This window comes from Bombus huntii, chromosome 16 (genome assembly GCF_024542735.1).
Source record: "Bombus huntii isolate Logan2020A chromosome 16, iyBomHunt1.1, whole genome shotgun sequence".
NCBI lineage: Eukaryota > Metazoa > Arthropoda > Insecta > Hymenoptera > Apidae > Bombus > Bombus huntii.
This window is the reverse complement of record NC_066253.1, coordinates 3,380,176-3,393,838: the sequence shown is the minus strand read 5'-3', so window position 1 is coordinate 3,393,838 and position 13,663 is coordinate 3,380,176. Positions and strand designations below refer to the sequence as shown.

Below are 13,663 nucleotides of genomic sequence, written 5' to 3'. Positions count from 1 at the left end.
TTGTTCTCTACAACCAATCACTCCACTTCCAGTCCTGGACCATCTCCATTCAAAATATAAGTATTATATTCTTTTTTCTTTTTTATATATTTTTTTCATTATTCAACGGTATTTTTTTATATTCGTTTTTTTTCAGTTTCAAAGAAGAAATAATTTTTGGGTATAAGATTCTTCGGTTCAGTGCAGACTTCCAGTCTTGGTCACCTTCACTCAATACACTGCTACTTTTTATTCAACCCATTCAATAATACTTTGCACTATTTTCTTTCAGTTTCATAATAAAAGTAACTCTGTCTGTTGATACAAAATTTTCTACTTCAATGGACATCAATAGAACATATTTAAATATCTTCTAACCGAGATTTCATATTACCAAATGATTTACTGTCAAGTGGTTATTTGTGTCTCTTTTGCAGATTCCACGTTTCATTTTCACCGTATCAAATCTTTGCAGTCATACAATAATACTACTACAAGAATCAATTACAATTTGAATGAATTAGTATGTAAATGCTATAATTAAAAAGTAGTATGCCAATATTCGTTGCAACCACTGTGTGTACATCAGGGACAAAGTTAATCCACAACGGGAATAACATGTTGTGTTTTTCAATGTTTACATCAGATACATCCACTTCTAATACTACACTATGTCGAACCTTGAAACGTCTCATCAGACTAGTCGATTTGTTCAAGCTCAGCTTCTTCTGTTTAATAGAAAATTCAATCCTCAATGTATTATAATGGTTATGACGTACATATATGCTAGCAATGAGAAAGAAATTCGTACCACTGTCATTCTACTGTTAAATCATTGTTTACTTTCTTTCAGTCTCAAAAAGGGAATAGTTTCTTTCTTGTACAAAATTTTCCGCTTTAATGGATATGAATGTAACACGCTGACAACATTGCTACAATGTAACAAATATCTCTTTTAAGAAAAATTCCACATCATTGAGTGATCAAAGGTGATAGAGAAACATGTACTATACGAAATATTCAAACAAGGAAGATGGTTTATTTAAGCATTTCCAGTGAACGAAGAAGAGTACTGTATATCCATAACCAGAAGTATCACAAAAATTGTCAAATTAGCTGAACCTCGTTGAGACACCTTTGTATAAAAGCCAGTGGGCATATTGGCTATGAAGAATGGCACATTTCGTTACTATCCGTGATCGGCAAGTGTCAGCAGATCCGTAAAGTCGCAGAGGATCTCAGTGACCGGGTAGGAGTGGCGGAGGAGAACAAACATCGGCGGGCCAATCGTGAAGAAAGGGTGGTCCGGTGGATGTTTGTCTTGTTGCTCCTCCGGAGGGATGCTGGAATCGCTGTAGAGATAGGCAACGTGTACACGGTGCGGAGCCAATCGCGCGCCACCACGGAAACATCCAAATGTTGCAGAAGATTAGAGAGTGATTTCTTTCAGCCGGCTGGCCACTCAGTCGTCTATCAACAATCGCCCTGAGACGCCAGATAGTTAGCAATTTATTCGTTCGTCTCGCTGTTTATTCGCATAATCAAATTTGTATCTTCATCGTCGCACGAAATTAATATCTTGTTACGGTGTTAGTATGGGAACCGATAATAGATTGTTTCGTTAATTGCTAGATTGCGGATTTTTCCAAACGAAGATTTATATAAGTGAAAATTGTAACTTTTGTAAATTGCCTACCAATTTATAGTTTTGCGTCTTAAAAATTGTGACGAGTATGGTACTTTTGTATATTCTATATATTTTTGTACATTGCGCGCATTCCAGCGTCTTTAATTTAGCATAAGTGCGTAAAACTCTGCAGTCTAGTAATTACTTCTTTGTAGTGTTAACAAAGTTTCACTTTTATTTATACTTTCTATTGTTCCGTTTACTGTTGGATGACTGAAAATGATTAAATCTGTGGATATCAGTGAGTGATCAAAAGACTATGTTGCGTGGAAAGAGTAAAGGTAAAGAGGAGAACGAGGAGGATGAAGGTGAGCTGAAGCAGAGGAGACCAAAGTGTGCTCGGTGTAGAAACCATGGCTTGATTTCCTGGTTGAGGGGACACAAAAGAGAATGTCGTTACAGAGAGTGTCTTTGTCCAAAGTGTTCTCTGATTGCTGAGAGGCAAAGAGTAATGGCTGCTCAGGTAAGAGTACTTTTAATTTTCTGCCAATTTCAATTCAAATAAATTCAAATTCTTATTCCACTAATTTTATTTTTATTATTTGTTGTGATTTCGAGGATTTATCATTGTTCACGAAGACACCTAACGAACATCGTATTTATATAAAGTAATAAAACCGAGAACCTACACGGTGGCTGATGCATAATAACTTTTTGGCATATCGGCAATAATTAATGAAGCATCCCGTGTTCCTCTGCGAGTAGATGGAAATGCAGAAAAAAAGGTCAACTTCGTCACCTTCGATATTTAATGAAACGAATCAGTGCCCTTCGTCATTTTCCATACGAGCGGAATATTGTTAAAAGTTCTTGACTTTTGAAAAAAAAAAGAGGTGGTCAGGGGGAACTAATGACAAAGTGATATTCAGTTTCTATTGCACTTGTGCCACTCGATCTCCTGTTCCTCTGGTAGAAGAAAGAGAGTCGATCAAACGACGGGGGAGAAGAGGAATTAAATCCATTAACGCTCGGTGTTGCGTTTCATTTCTGTTTGCATAGGCATTATGACACTCGATACTTCATCCATCCTCTCGATCCGCTCGATGGAAACGTTGCCGCCGGTTTCTCAAACAAACTTGCGTGAAACACGGAAAATGTTCGCTTCTGAATCGAGCTTGCTTAGCTTCCACCAATCAGCCGGCTAATTTGTTTGATTTCTCTCGCGTTAATGATTCTACTATAACACAACGTTTGGAAAATATGAGGATTGTAAATGGCATTTACACTGCTACTGAAATTCCATTTCTTCTCCCTAAGAGAAACATGCTTTCGTTTTCTATTAGAAATATTATTGCATCTAGCGAAAAATCTAGTGAAAAAAGAACCTACAGATCTATGGAATATATATTTTTTGTAAAATTGTTCTTTATTCTGTGAATATAGAAAGAGCAAAATTCTTGAAGGATCATAATTATCAAATTAAAAAGTGGAAGCAAGGCTATTCATTTCCAACGCTATTTGTTTGATACGTTGTTTTATCTTGTGATCTTCTATACCTTTTTCCAAAAAAATGCTCAATTATTATATGAATGATTTAATGTTCAATTCCGCTATGGGGTGAGAAATTCATCAATTGCAGTCAGTAGCATTGTTTAAACAAATGTTCGATCTCACCGTATACGCCAACGATGGTGAAAGTGTTAGAAATTGTAGCGTAACTTATTATTAGAATCAATTTGTAATAAATTCTTTGCGAGAAAATTAATTATTAGACTGCAGATTCGATTTCCTTAAAAATGAATCATCGTATGGAAAAATGTTATTCTATATGTTTGACTTATCTTTTCACATAGAATCGCCCCTTGCTAATTGCAAACAATTGAACCATGATTACTAGAACGCCCTGTACTTCTGCGTACAGTGTGTATTTTGTATATTAAATTTATCGTAAATACATAAACACCAGCAATCTGATAATTATTGATTTAGGACCTTCGGAATGAATATTCTTGGTAAAATCGTATTCTTTTTGGAAGAAGCGTAAAATCTAAAAGAGGGACTCTGTCAGACTTCCTCAACAATCCTGACGATGTGAAACAATATAGTGGGTGGTCCGGCCGGGAATAACACGTGCCAAATGGTCCCATATGTATCTCTATTGACATTGGCCGTTAAGAAAACACATATGCAGTATCGGCTAAGCGGCGGGTCCATTTATAAATTAAGCTCAGAGCCATGATCCGATCTGACTTCATTTTTCATTGCCATGTGCCAATATCTGAATTTCTCTTCTTCATTCACAGAAATTAATTTCATCTATTCTATGATTTAAAGGTCGCCCTTAAGAGGCAACAGGCGGCTGAGGACGCTATCGCCCTAAAAATGGCTAAAGTAGCGACTGGACAGAGATTCAATCGACTTCCTCCAGGGAAAATATTTGGCATGGCAGTAACCGAACCAAAGTCAGTTGTAGATACTAACAAAGAAGAAGATCCTCCTCCTAAAGAGAGCTTACACATTGAACATCCGAGGAAAGACGACTCTCTGAACAATCAGTGTCAGGATTCATCAGTATGTAATCATTAGACCGCAGATTTTGATGCATTTGTGGAAAGATGCGTATAATATGCAAATAATATTTGTAACATTTAACAGTTAAAACAATTTTCTACCCAAGTTCCATCTTTTTAATTATATTCATAAGAATATAGATTTGCATAAGTATCCGTGTCCTAGTAACCATTTAGTAACTTAATTTAAATATATCTATATCATTTTAACAAGTTTGGAGCACCGAAACAAAGTTGAGACAAGTACCGATACTTGAAGCGCTATTGTCATTTTTTAGGCAACAGCCTGAATGATTGATCGATGTAATATCAAGAGTAGGAAAAATATTGAATATCTGACTGGTCGATATGCTTTTTAGACGATCAACGAGAACCCGCCAAAGTACAAGAGCCTGGTATTCAACGTGAACAATTCAGAGGAGACAAAAGAGAGCAGCGTGTCGCAGACTTCGGTGGAAACGTTAGCTCGACTTTTTCCCAACACGAAGCTCTCAGTACTACAATTGGTGTTGCAAAGATGCGGCCAGGACCTTCTGAAAGCCATCGAGTACTTTGCCAGTGAAAGTTTCGGGATCAACTCGACCACCTACGCATCAGCGTTTCGACCACCTCAAACCATCAACGAGACCAGGAGTAACGAACATATTGCAGGCACGATGTTGGCACCAATATACTCCAGTCTGTCCAGGAACTTCTACGGAGATGGTTACTGCTTGTTGAACATCGTTCCCGATCAGTTTCCCAAAAATATAGCAGATACGACGGCTTGCACCACGTTACCCATAAAAAACAGCGGACAACACGAGCAAGAGGGAGTAGCTCTAAACGTTCAGTATAACAATTACTTCAATTCTGGCGTACAACAACAGCTGAGAGATCACATGTATGCTCAGGTTACGGATCATCTTTCACCGAGGCCTGGTTTCCTTCATTTACCACCAGTATTGCCGGGTATCCCCTGCGTGCAGCCTAATTGCACTCAGTGCAGTTACAAATTTCCCTAAGCAACTGGAGAATTTTCATTTGATTAAGTAGATTGATTTCGTTTATTTTAATTGAAGAGTTTATTTAAATACCATTCGAATGAGGAAACACGACAATTCACATAGACAAAATTGTATTTCAAACGGATTTAATGATTTATGACTCTGATCCAGATTTCTAGATCTTAGGATATCGTGTGCTCGCTGTTGATAAGGCTGATTAATTACGGATTTGAAAATGTTATCAGCTTATCGTGTGTGAAACTCCACGTGAACTTAACGAGCGTTCGCGTGGCCTATGGTGTTGCTATCAGGGTAGGGGAATTTCCGTGATCGGCAGACCTTAATCTTCAAAGTTCAGTGTGACCAGCCGGATCAAGCGAAGCGTGTTTCTAGCATGCATCGCTTGTCCCAATGGCATACTCGTCTCTCTATCGATTGACCTTTGATCGTGGAGCGTGAAATACAATCTGTTACAGTAGTTCGTGATGTTTTTTAAAAATTTTTTTAAGTGATCACCTTGGTTTAATTTGTATATACCAATAGTCTTCAAATAGTTAATTTTCTTAATTATATGTTTAACATGTATCATTGACATTTATTGTGAAAATTTTGAAGTCATTTTCTAAAATCGTTATTTTATAATAAAAAAAACATCTGTTCTCTATTTTCTATAATTGCGTTTTGTAATAATTTAGTTTATTAAAAAATATTTTATTTATTATTTTTTAATTGTTGACTTTTTTATTATTTGTTTTGCTACAAAGGTACTTAAAGGTAAACAAGAGTTTAAAGTGCTCTCAAACTTACCCTCCAACGTAAATAGCTCGCCTATTTATATGTTATTTACAACACGTAGCACTGAGAACAGGAGTCCCTATAAAGGAGATATTTTTTTTAGGTATTTCTTCGGGAACTGGTTTGAAAGTTTCTCGCGGCAGCTATCGCGTAACTGCTAACCTAATAAGACGCCAGTAATCGAGTTAGGAAGATTCAATTGTCTGTATAAACAGTACGGATATCCTAGAGAAACTGTCGATGGCCAGAAGCGATTTACTTTGGCTCCGCTTTTTAGGGAGGCGAAACATTGAGGTTAACCCCGCAGGGAATTCCTCAATTCGTCGTGCAGCGAATTACAAGGAACTTGACGTCGTGTTGAGAACTAATAATTCTCTTGGATTTTTCTTTCATTTACACTCTGAAACAGTAAGCGGAAGGAAAAGACAAACACTGAGATACACAAGCGATATATACTAGTTATTCTTTATTTGGTTCTGTAATATACATTTCACGGGATGTACCACACCGTGAACATTTCCTTTTCTTCTCTACCAGTCGTTCGTGTTGCATGTTGTGGTACATGTATGGATATACGAAACACGTTCTTTTTTATGCTCTATATATTTAAGAATAATGCTTGTTGTTGTTTGCTTAATAATAGGCACATCAGTTTATACTAAAGTAACCAATACCATAGTAAGAACTTTACTACGTGAAAGTTACACGAGGATATTAATCTTACAATCCAGAATACTTTGTAAAATCGAATCGAAAGATTAACAATGTTACACGTGTGAATTGTTTCTCATGTATGTCCCAGTTCGAATATATATTCATTGGGCGAACATGTGAGGATTAGTTCTAATTTATTGCCAAGCTCTCGTAATGGAACTCTTCAAATGGGTACAGACGCGACAAATTTTCGCATTTTTCGAATACTTATATATCTGTATATATGTATGTACATGTTGATTTGCTCAGTAATATATACAATGTCTCAGTGTGTAACCTAGCGAAAATCGTGCACCCATGTTAACGATAACCGTGGTCTTGAACAGGATCAAGTTTAAAATCGAAGATGTGGCTTGTTTTTAATCATATGCCTGTAAGGAATAAGATACCAGCTAAAGTAATTGGAGTACTATATGCGTATTTGAAGGTTCTATGAATAGATAGGTACTTATCAAGATGTTCCCAGAATACCATTAATGCTGCCCGATCCAAATGTCTTTTTGTTCTGCTTAGTTCTATCACCGTTACTGCCCAACGTGCTACATTTGTATCTAGCCTCATTTCGTCGTATTTTAAATGAAATGCACAAACTATAAAAATAAAAATTAACCAAATTAAATTTTGCTCTCGTAATAATGAATATTGTATTATTCATATGGCAAAGGAAGTAAACTTACTTTTTGAAAAAATTTCAACAGGGTTACCATCGAAAGGCCAACCCTTGAATTGCCAAGCTGGACCCATTACAAATACTGCCACGACCCTTTCCCAGTCTGCATTTGTAAGTTTTTGTGGATTATCTACTACCCTGTATGGTACCGTGAGCCCACCTTCCTTTCTTCGTTGCAAAAGGACTTCGTTCTCTCGTTTACAGCCTTGTGCTCGTTTTTCTTCGTTACTGACGTATTTCAGATCCTGTAGTATATCTTTCGAGTTATACATTGTGATCAGTGATGTATTTGCGCTTGGAATGATAATAATAGGAGTTCTGCTAGGACGCTTATTCTGCGCCGCTTGCTGCGGTGTAAGTTTAGCAGCAGAAGTCGGTAGCAAGCCAGAACTAGGAGTCGTGGAAGGATTACTTGGCGGTTTTCTAACAGCTGGATTAGTGCCTTCTGTCACAGACTTCAGAGTCATGCCATGATAAGTACCCATAGTGTCGATTTTGAATCCTTCTGTCTCTTCTTTTTGTCTAATAAACCTTTCCTGATCGTAACGATTGTAAACAGCTGGCTGTGGTAACGGGCGCATGGGTGTGGAGCGTGGGGTAACTATAGGTGTTGGTGCAGCAGGACCTTTCTGTCTACCCTCTTCACGAGCTTTAATACTCTGAAGAATTGCGAATATATTCTTCGCAAATATTTTCCCGCTACTTTGTAAAATAGTCGCGCGTGTTCTCCACTGTCTTTCTCTAGAAACTATGTCTTTCGTATCATCAACATCCATCAATATAACACGCAAATCAGATCCCATTCCAATATCATCGTTTTCTTTAATTGTGGTACGTTTTTTAGCTAAACGTTTAGCCTTGATAGCCGCAATCTTTTCAACAGACATTGCCTCAGAAAGGGATTTAATGTTATCCACTGTGACGGAAGCTTCCTTTGGAGCATCCAACCTGGCAGCAAGTTGCTCTTTAACTTTCTGGACATGAGTCTCTTCAAAACGTGGCTTTTTAGAGGGACCACTTTCCAATCCATCTTCAGCTGTCCTTTTAACTTGAGTAGGAATTTCCAAAGGAGCAGATTTGTCTATGGCGGCTGATGTAGCAGTCTCACCATTGAGATATGCCAATAAATCTTTTCTATCAGGTCTTCGTACCACTGGTATATTCTCTGCAGCCGCTTGCCGCACATACACAGGATGTGTAAGTTGTACATGTTTGAGTAAAAACAAGAGGCACTCAAGGGTATAGTATTCCTTTGGCGTTCCTTCCTTGCCAGACCTATGAAAAATTAAATTTTGTATTTATCCTATTTGTTAAATATTCTATGTCCGCAGAAATTTCTGTATATAAGATAAAACAGTACATTGGTAGCAACATCAATTTAAAAAATAGAATAAAAGATGATATGTTAGCGGTGTTTTTTTGATTTGTATAACCAAAAAAAAAAAAACAATACGCATAATGGAAGACATTGCAAAAATAAAAAGTACAAAAAATGATTTTTCTTCCTAGTTTTGAAAATTGAAATATTAATTCATCAATCTTTGAAGATACTGACAAACTTTTCGCAAACTGTATAGTATTTAATCGGTGGTAAGGAGAAAATGCAGAAGACTGTCCAATGGTGGAAAGAAAGTTTGAGGTTACAGTTGTCACGATTAATTCTCTAGAAAATTAGTAATCACTTACCCATAAGTTAAATAATTAGTTTTGACATTTTTCGGCCACGAGAACTCCCCAAAGATTATTTGATTTTCACGTTCGATTATCTCTTTTTTATTAACATTATATTGCCTTAGCAAGCTCAATGGGTCCGCCATGATTGTGAGATCTTTGTGAACGCTGGTATAAACTTCTCCTACTTTATCAAACGCGGATAGAAAAGAATGACTTTTAAATAAATTGGTTGATCTGTTGGTTGGTCCGACGCCTATTGGGTTTTGTCTCCTATTGGGTTTTTCTGTGATTCATAAGAAATGTGACCACGTGACCATAATTTCATCGAAAGCGCACTATCTGGCGAATGCCGGTTATGCAGATAGTCACATGATCACAAACACCACCTTTAGGTGGTAAAGTGAATCAAAAAATAAATTACTATACACACTCGCGCATCATTCGTGTACGTTAATTTTTGGGGCATACTTCGATTGTGTTTGCTATTAATATCGAACGAAGCGTTATTCGTTGCTCGTCGCTTCTCCACACAACTTTATTAAGATATACTTTCAACATAATATTTCCAGTTTACTGCATAGGAAATTTGCTTACACTTTTCTCGAGTTGTTAGTATTTGAGAGATGTGAATCGTTCTTAAGACACACTTTCCACGATTATATCTTTAACTTATTTACTTTCGAAACAATAAAGAATCAGCTGTTGTGTCAAACAATCACTATAATATCTGTCAATAGGGTACCTCGATTGAGTTTGTAGGTACATAGTAGTCTACGATATATTGGATTGTCATAAACATTTATGCTGATTGTCAAAGAACGATGAGCTACCCGGAGAAACAGGATAACATAACGAAGGATGAATGGGTCGCCAAGCTGGAAGAGAATTCTTACACACAACGTGTTTCTATGAACAATTTGATTATGAATTATTTAGTTACAGGTTAGATTTTCCTCTCTTAACACATAACTTTAAGCTGTTGTGTCTTGATCAATCAGTCACAATCAAGTTTTGTTGTTGAAAGAGGGATTCAAAGAAGCTGCGGAAAAATTTCAACAAGAGTCTGGAGTGGAGCCCACAGTAGATCTAAGCTCTTTGGATGACAGGATTCGTATCAGGGAAGCAATTCAAAATGGTCGTATTCAGGAGGCAACGGATCTCGTGAATCAGCTGCATCCAGAGTTATTGGATAACGATAGATATCTTTACTTCCATTTGCAGCAGCTGCATCTAATTGAACTGATTCGTACAGGAAAAATAGAGGAGGCTCTGCAATTTGCTCAAGATAGACTGAGCGAAGCTGGAGAATCAGACGATATTATTTTGTGTGAATTAGAGCGTACTTTAGCTCTATTGGCTTTTGATGAGCCCCATAAGAGTCCTTATAGTGATTTACTTCACCCAACTCATAGGCAAAAGGTAAACAATTATTGTCTGTAATATTTAATTCTTATTTTCAATGGATTGCAATAATAATTTTATTTATAAATTTATATTTACTAAGTTTCTTTACAAACAATAATGATATTTGCTTTTATAATTAATAGTACAAATATTTTTTTTTTATAAAACTAGATAGCAAGCGAGCTGAATGCAGCTATATTGAAGATGGAGCACAAAGAGTCAACTAGCCCACGATTAAATAATTTGCTGAAGATGATACTTTGGGCACAGGATGAGCTGGAAAAGAAAAAAGTGAAGTATCCAAAAATGACGGATTTGGGCAGTGCCACTATTGAGAGTCCAAAATAATTGTAACCAGGCGAAGTGTGGGACAATATGAATGTATTTATTAGTACAAGAAAATGAACGTATGATTGTACCATATTAGTGTCTACAATGTGAGCAGGGCTTAGGAAAAAAACAGACTTGAGCATTTTAACATAGTCTTAGTACTAATTATTTTCTATAAGAAACATGTATAAAATATCGATGATACATATATATATATATATATATTATACATATAATATATATATATATTAGACTCGAATTAAGAGAGAGGAATGCACTGATCACAGTAATCATGCAAATTTTTAACATTCGAAGTCATTGTCATAAGTCTCGTCATGTGTATTATACCAATGACGTAACATCAAAAATAAGTTCATTATCGGGTTGTAAAAATATTCATAACATTCACCGATATTTTCTAAATAACACGAGTATATTAAGAAACGGACCATTTTAATTAATATCTATGCAATACACGTGATTCAACATTGCGAAAGTAATTTTAACGTCCCTTAATCGTAAGCTGTGTTATATTACGATAGAACCGATTAAATATTGATAGTAGTTTAAAGTAGAAAAAAGTACTAATAGAGAAATACATAGTTTAGACATAGCATTATGTGATAATTGGTGTTTATAAAGATTTATATTTGGTACCATCGATAGTAAAGAAGCGTAAACAGACATTTTTGGGATCTTTTATATATATATATATATATTCCTCTCTCGGATTATTCATGTCTATATTGCATTCGATTTTTATAAGAACATAAGGAGAATTACATATTAAATAATATTTGTCATTATCGAAACAGCATGTATAATTGTCTTCAGTCAAAATTACCACCCAAACATGTATTCCATTGCTTTCGAAACTAAACCTGTAGATTTCTGTGGAACATTTTCAGGCGATCTCACTGATTGTGAACTAAGATTTTGATTGAAACCAGTTGCCAGTGGCCTTGCATTTTGTATCCTAACAGGTGTACGTGGTGTACTGTATTCTGGCGAATGAGTGACTCTTGCTAGGTTCGAGAAACATTTAGTACTTCCGTTCATCCTTGAACGACTCTCTTTATCCGACCCTAATATAACACCCTCGTCTGTACAAGGGATCAAACCGATCATTATAGATCCAGATACTATATTTCCATTACACGCGAGTGCCCTTTGTGCTTCTAATTCTGAAGCACATTTTAAGTGTATCCAGTTGCTCTGTGAATGTGGTGGAGGATGTTTGTCCACTACGCGAACTCTGCTCGAGATGTGAGCTAAAACTGTATTCATATCACTAGGAGAGAAACCGAAAACGGTTACCCATTGCAAAAGACCTTGTGATTCATTTGCATTAGGGCTCATTGCACCATCGTTAAATATAGAAGTATTCATACTATTCACTAAAAGTCTTGGTTGATAGCAAGGTATACTTTGATTTGTTGCTGACAAGTAGGGTGATGCAGTTTGAGAAGTTTCTAGAGTATCGAATAGTCCTCTCGTTGGAGGTCCACCAGTGTGGCTTTCTGTGACTATTTGTGATGTGTTAGGAGTATTAGCACTTCCGAACACAGCTTTCTGACGATTACTACGATAATCTGGAGTACCATAGTGGGAAGGTGGAGAGGTCAGTGCACTGTGACCAATGTGTGACTGTTTCAGAATATCTTGTGGGCCCATCAAACTTATTTTGGCAGGCTAAAACATTAATAAAAGTGATTACTTAAATTATTGCGCAATATTATGCAATGCAACTTGATGAGTTTTATTTACCGTTGTAGAATCACCTAGAAGGAAATTTGGGAGGTATGCAGAAGTTCCTGGACTTCCAGGACTTTGCACTGGACTTCCAACAGGTGATCCTAATGCCATTGGTTCCATCTAAATCCAAAAGAAATTATCAAATATTTGCTTAAAATTTTATCGAGTACCATAGTACTTAATACAATTTATATTTACAAAAAGAATTAACTGCTTATGTGTTAGATATAAAAATTAATATATTTCTTATTTTAATCAGAGAGACTATATGTTGTTTGTTTTGATACACTTTAAATATTCTTCTATTAGATGTTAACTTTGGCCCGTTGAGGTTATACACACAGAATTTTTAACTGTACACACCTACAATGCAAATTACTTAAAATCAGGTATGTTATCTTTACTACTTACTACTTTTACTTGAACAAATTTCAAAAACTTTTAACGCAGTGTATAAATACTTAAATATTCACAGCCGTTTAAACGTTTGATTAGATATTTAAATAACGAACAACATTTGATTTCTACTTACAGATGTCTCCTCTATCGTATGAAAAACCGACAAAAATTATTTAAACTGCTTGTAACATTTATCGTCATGATTTATTCACTTTCGAAATTTTAGTGTACTTTTTATTAATGAAGCCTTAAAATACATGGAAAAAGTAACGTTGTGATGATAATTATTTTATTTCAATTTTTATTTTTTGGTACAAGAATTTTTGGCGGGAAAGGAGGCAGCGAGATCATGTGATACGGTAGCAACGCCATTTGCATCTTGAAAGTCGCGTCGGAAGGAAGTTTATATGTGGCGTTCGTCGTTTTACAAATAGAGTTTACATTAAAAGTTTTTAATGTCATTCGAAAATTAGTAGTGTATACATCCTGTGTATCAAATAGTATCAGGATTTTCATATAAAAGTGAACAGTTATAAAGATGGAACATTTCACACATCATTCTTCATGCGATGTATGGCAGGCCTTGTGTCATGGTTTCTTAACAGCATTCTTCCAAAGAAAATATTGCTCCTATTGGTGAGTGAATCCATATATTTTTAATATTTTCACATCGAACTTTTAATGATTTTGACATTGTTTACGAGTATTAGCATTGCGTCAAAAATTAGGTTAGGTTAAATTACGCGTCCACAAAGGAATT

The 13,663-nt window shown here is 35.9% G+C and overlaps 5 protein-coding genes across 12 annotated transcripts in view; 3 read left to right on the top strand and 2 right to left on the bottom strand.

Moving 5' to 3' along the window:
* The first annotated feature begins 95 nt into the window (after positions 1-95).
* On the top strand, positions 96-6,628 carry LOC126874521 (doublesex- and mab-3-related transcription factor A2-like). Of its 5 annotated transcripts, XR_007692838.1 has the most exons (5): positions 96-2,129; positions 3,941-4,177; positions 4,536-5,977; positions 6,061-6,158; positions 6,235-6,628. XR_007692838.1 is itself a non-coding variant. In XM_050636712.1 (4 exons), exons 2-4 carry the CDS (start codon positions 1,926-1,928, stop codon positions 5,178-5,180), a joined length of 1,086 nt encoding a protein of 361 aa, XP_050492669.1. In that variant the 5' UTR covers positions 96-1,568; positions 1,909-1,925; the 3' UTR covers positions 5,181-6,628. The 5 variants fall into 5 exon arrangements, 2 of the variants coding, with proteins under 2 accessions (XP_050492669.1, XP_050492668.1); XR_007692836.1 differs by having other exon boundaries at positions 6,061-6,628; XR_007692837.1 differs by having other exon boundaries at positions 4,536-6,158.
* On the bottom strand, positions 6,407-9,289 carry LOC126874503 (parafibromin). 2 transcript variants are annotated; one of them, XM_050636673.1, is made up of 4 exons: positions 9,028-9,283; positions 7,349-8,616; positions 7,120-7,261; positions 6,407-7,042 (listed from the first exon to the last, which is right to left on the bottom strand). In XM_050636673.1, exons 1-4 carry the CDS (start codon positions 9,156-9,158, stop codon positions 7,006-7,008), a joined length of 1,578 nt encoding a protein of 525 aa, XP_050492630.1. In that variant the 5' UTR covers positions 9,159-9,283; the 3' UTR covers positions 6,407-7,005. The 2 variants fall into 2 exon arrangements, with proteins under 2 accessions (XP_050492630.1, XP_050492629.1); XM_050636672.1 differs by having other exon boundaries at positions 6,407-7,261; positions 9,028-9,289.
* Positions 9,290-9,422: 133 nt separating this feature from the next.
* LOC126874540 (glucose-induced degradation protein 8 homolog) lies at positions 9,423-11,561 on the top strand. Its single transcript, XM_050636763.1, has 4 exons — positions 9,423-9,623; positions 9,753-9,957; positions 10,040-10,434; positions 10,591-11,561. The coding sequence occupies exons 2-4, from the start codon at positions 9,837-9,839 to the stop codon at positions 10,765-10,767; spliced, it is 693 nt and encodes a 230-aa protein (XP_050492720.1). The 5' UTR covers positions 9,423-9,623; positions 9,753-9,836; the 3' UTR covers positions 10,768-11,561.
* Positions 11,186-13,038, bottom strand: LOC126874529 (nucleoporin NUP35). Of its 2 annotated transcripts, XM_050636736.1 has the most exons (4): positions 12,916-13,037; positions 12,703-12,857; positions 12,517-12,624; positions 11,186-12,441 (listed from the first exon to the last, which is right to left on the bottom strand). In XM_050636736.1, exons 3-4 carry the CDS (start codon positions 12,622-12,624, stop codon positions 11,590-11,592), a joined length of 960 nt encoding a protein of 319 aa, XP_050492693.1. In that variant the 5' UTR covers positions 12,703-12,857; positions 12,916-13,037; the 3' UTR covers positions 11,186-11,589. The 2 variants fall into 2 exon arrangements, with proteins under 2 accessions (XP_050492693.1, XP_050492692.1); XM_050636735.1 differs by lacking the exon at positions 12,703-12,857 and having other exon boundaries at positions 12,916-13,038.
* A 175-nt stretch (positions 13,039-13,213) lies between these two features.
* LOC126874533 (uncharacterized) overlaps positions 13,214-13,663 on the top strand; it is a 125,231-nt gene continuing 124,781 nt past the window's right edge. Inside the window, exon 1 of one of the 2 annotated variants that reach the window (XM_050636749.1) lies at positions 13,214-13,539. The gene's annotated coding sequence lies outside the window, so the exon portion shown is untranslated. The remainder of the gene's footprint in view (positions 13,540-13,663) is intronic. The other variant, XM_050636748.1, reaches the window with a different exon arrangement.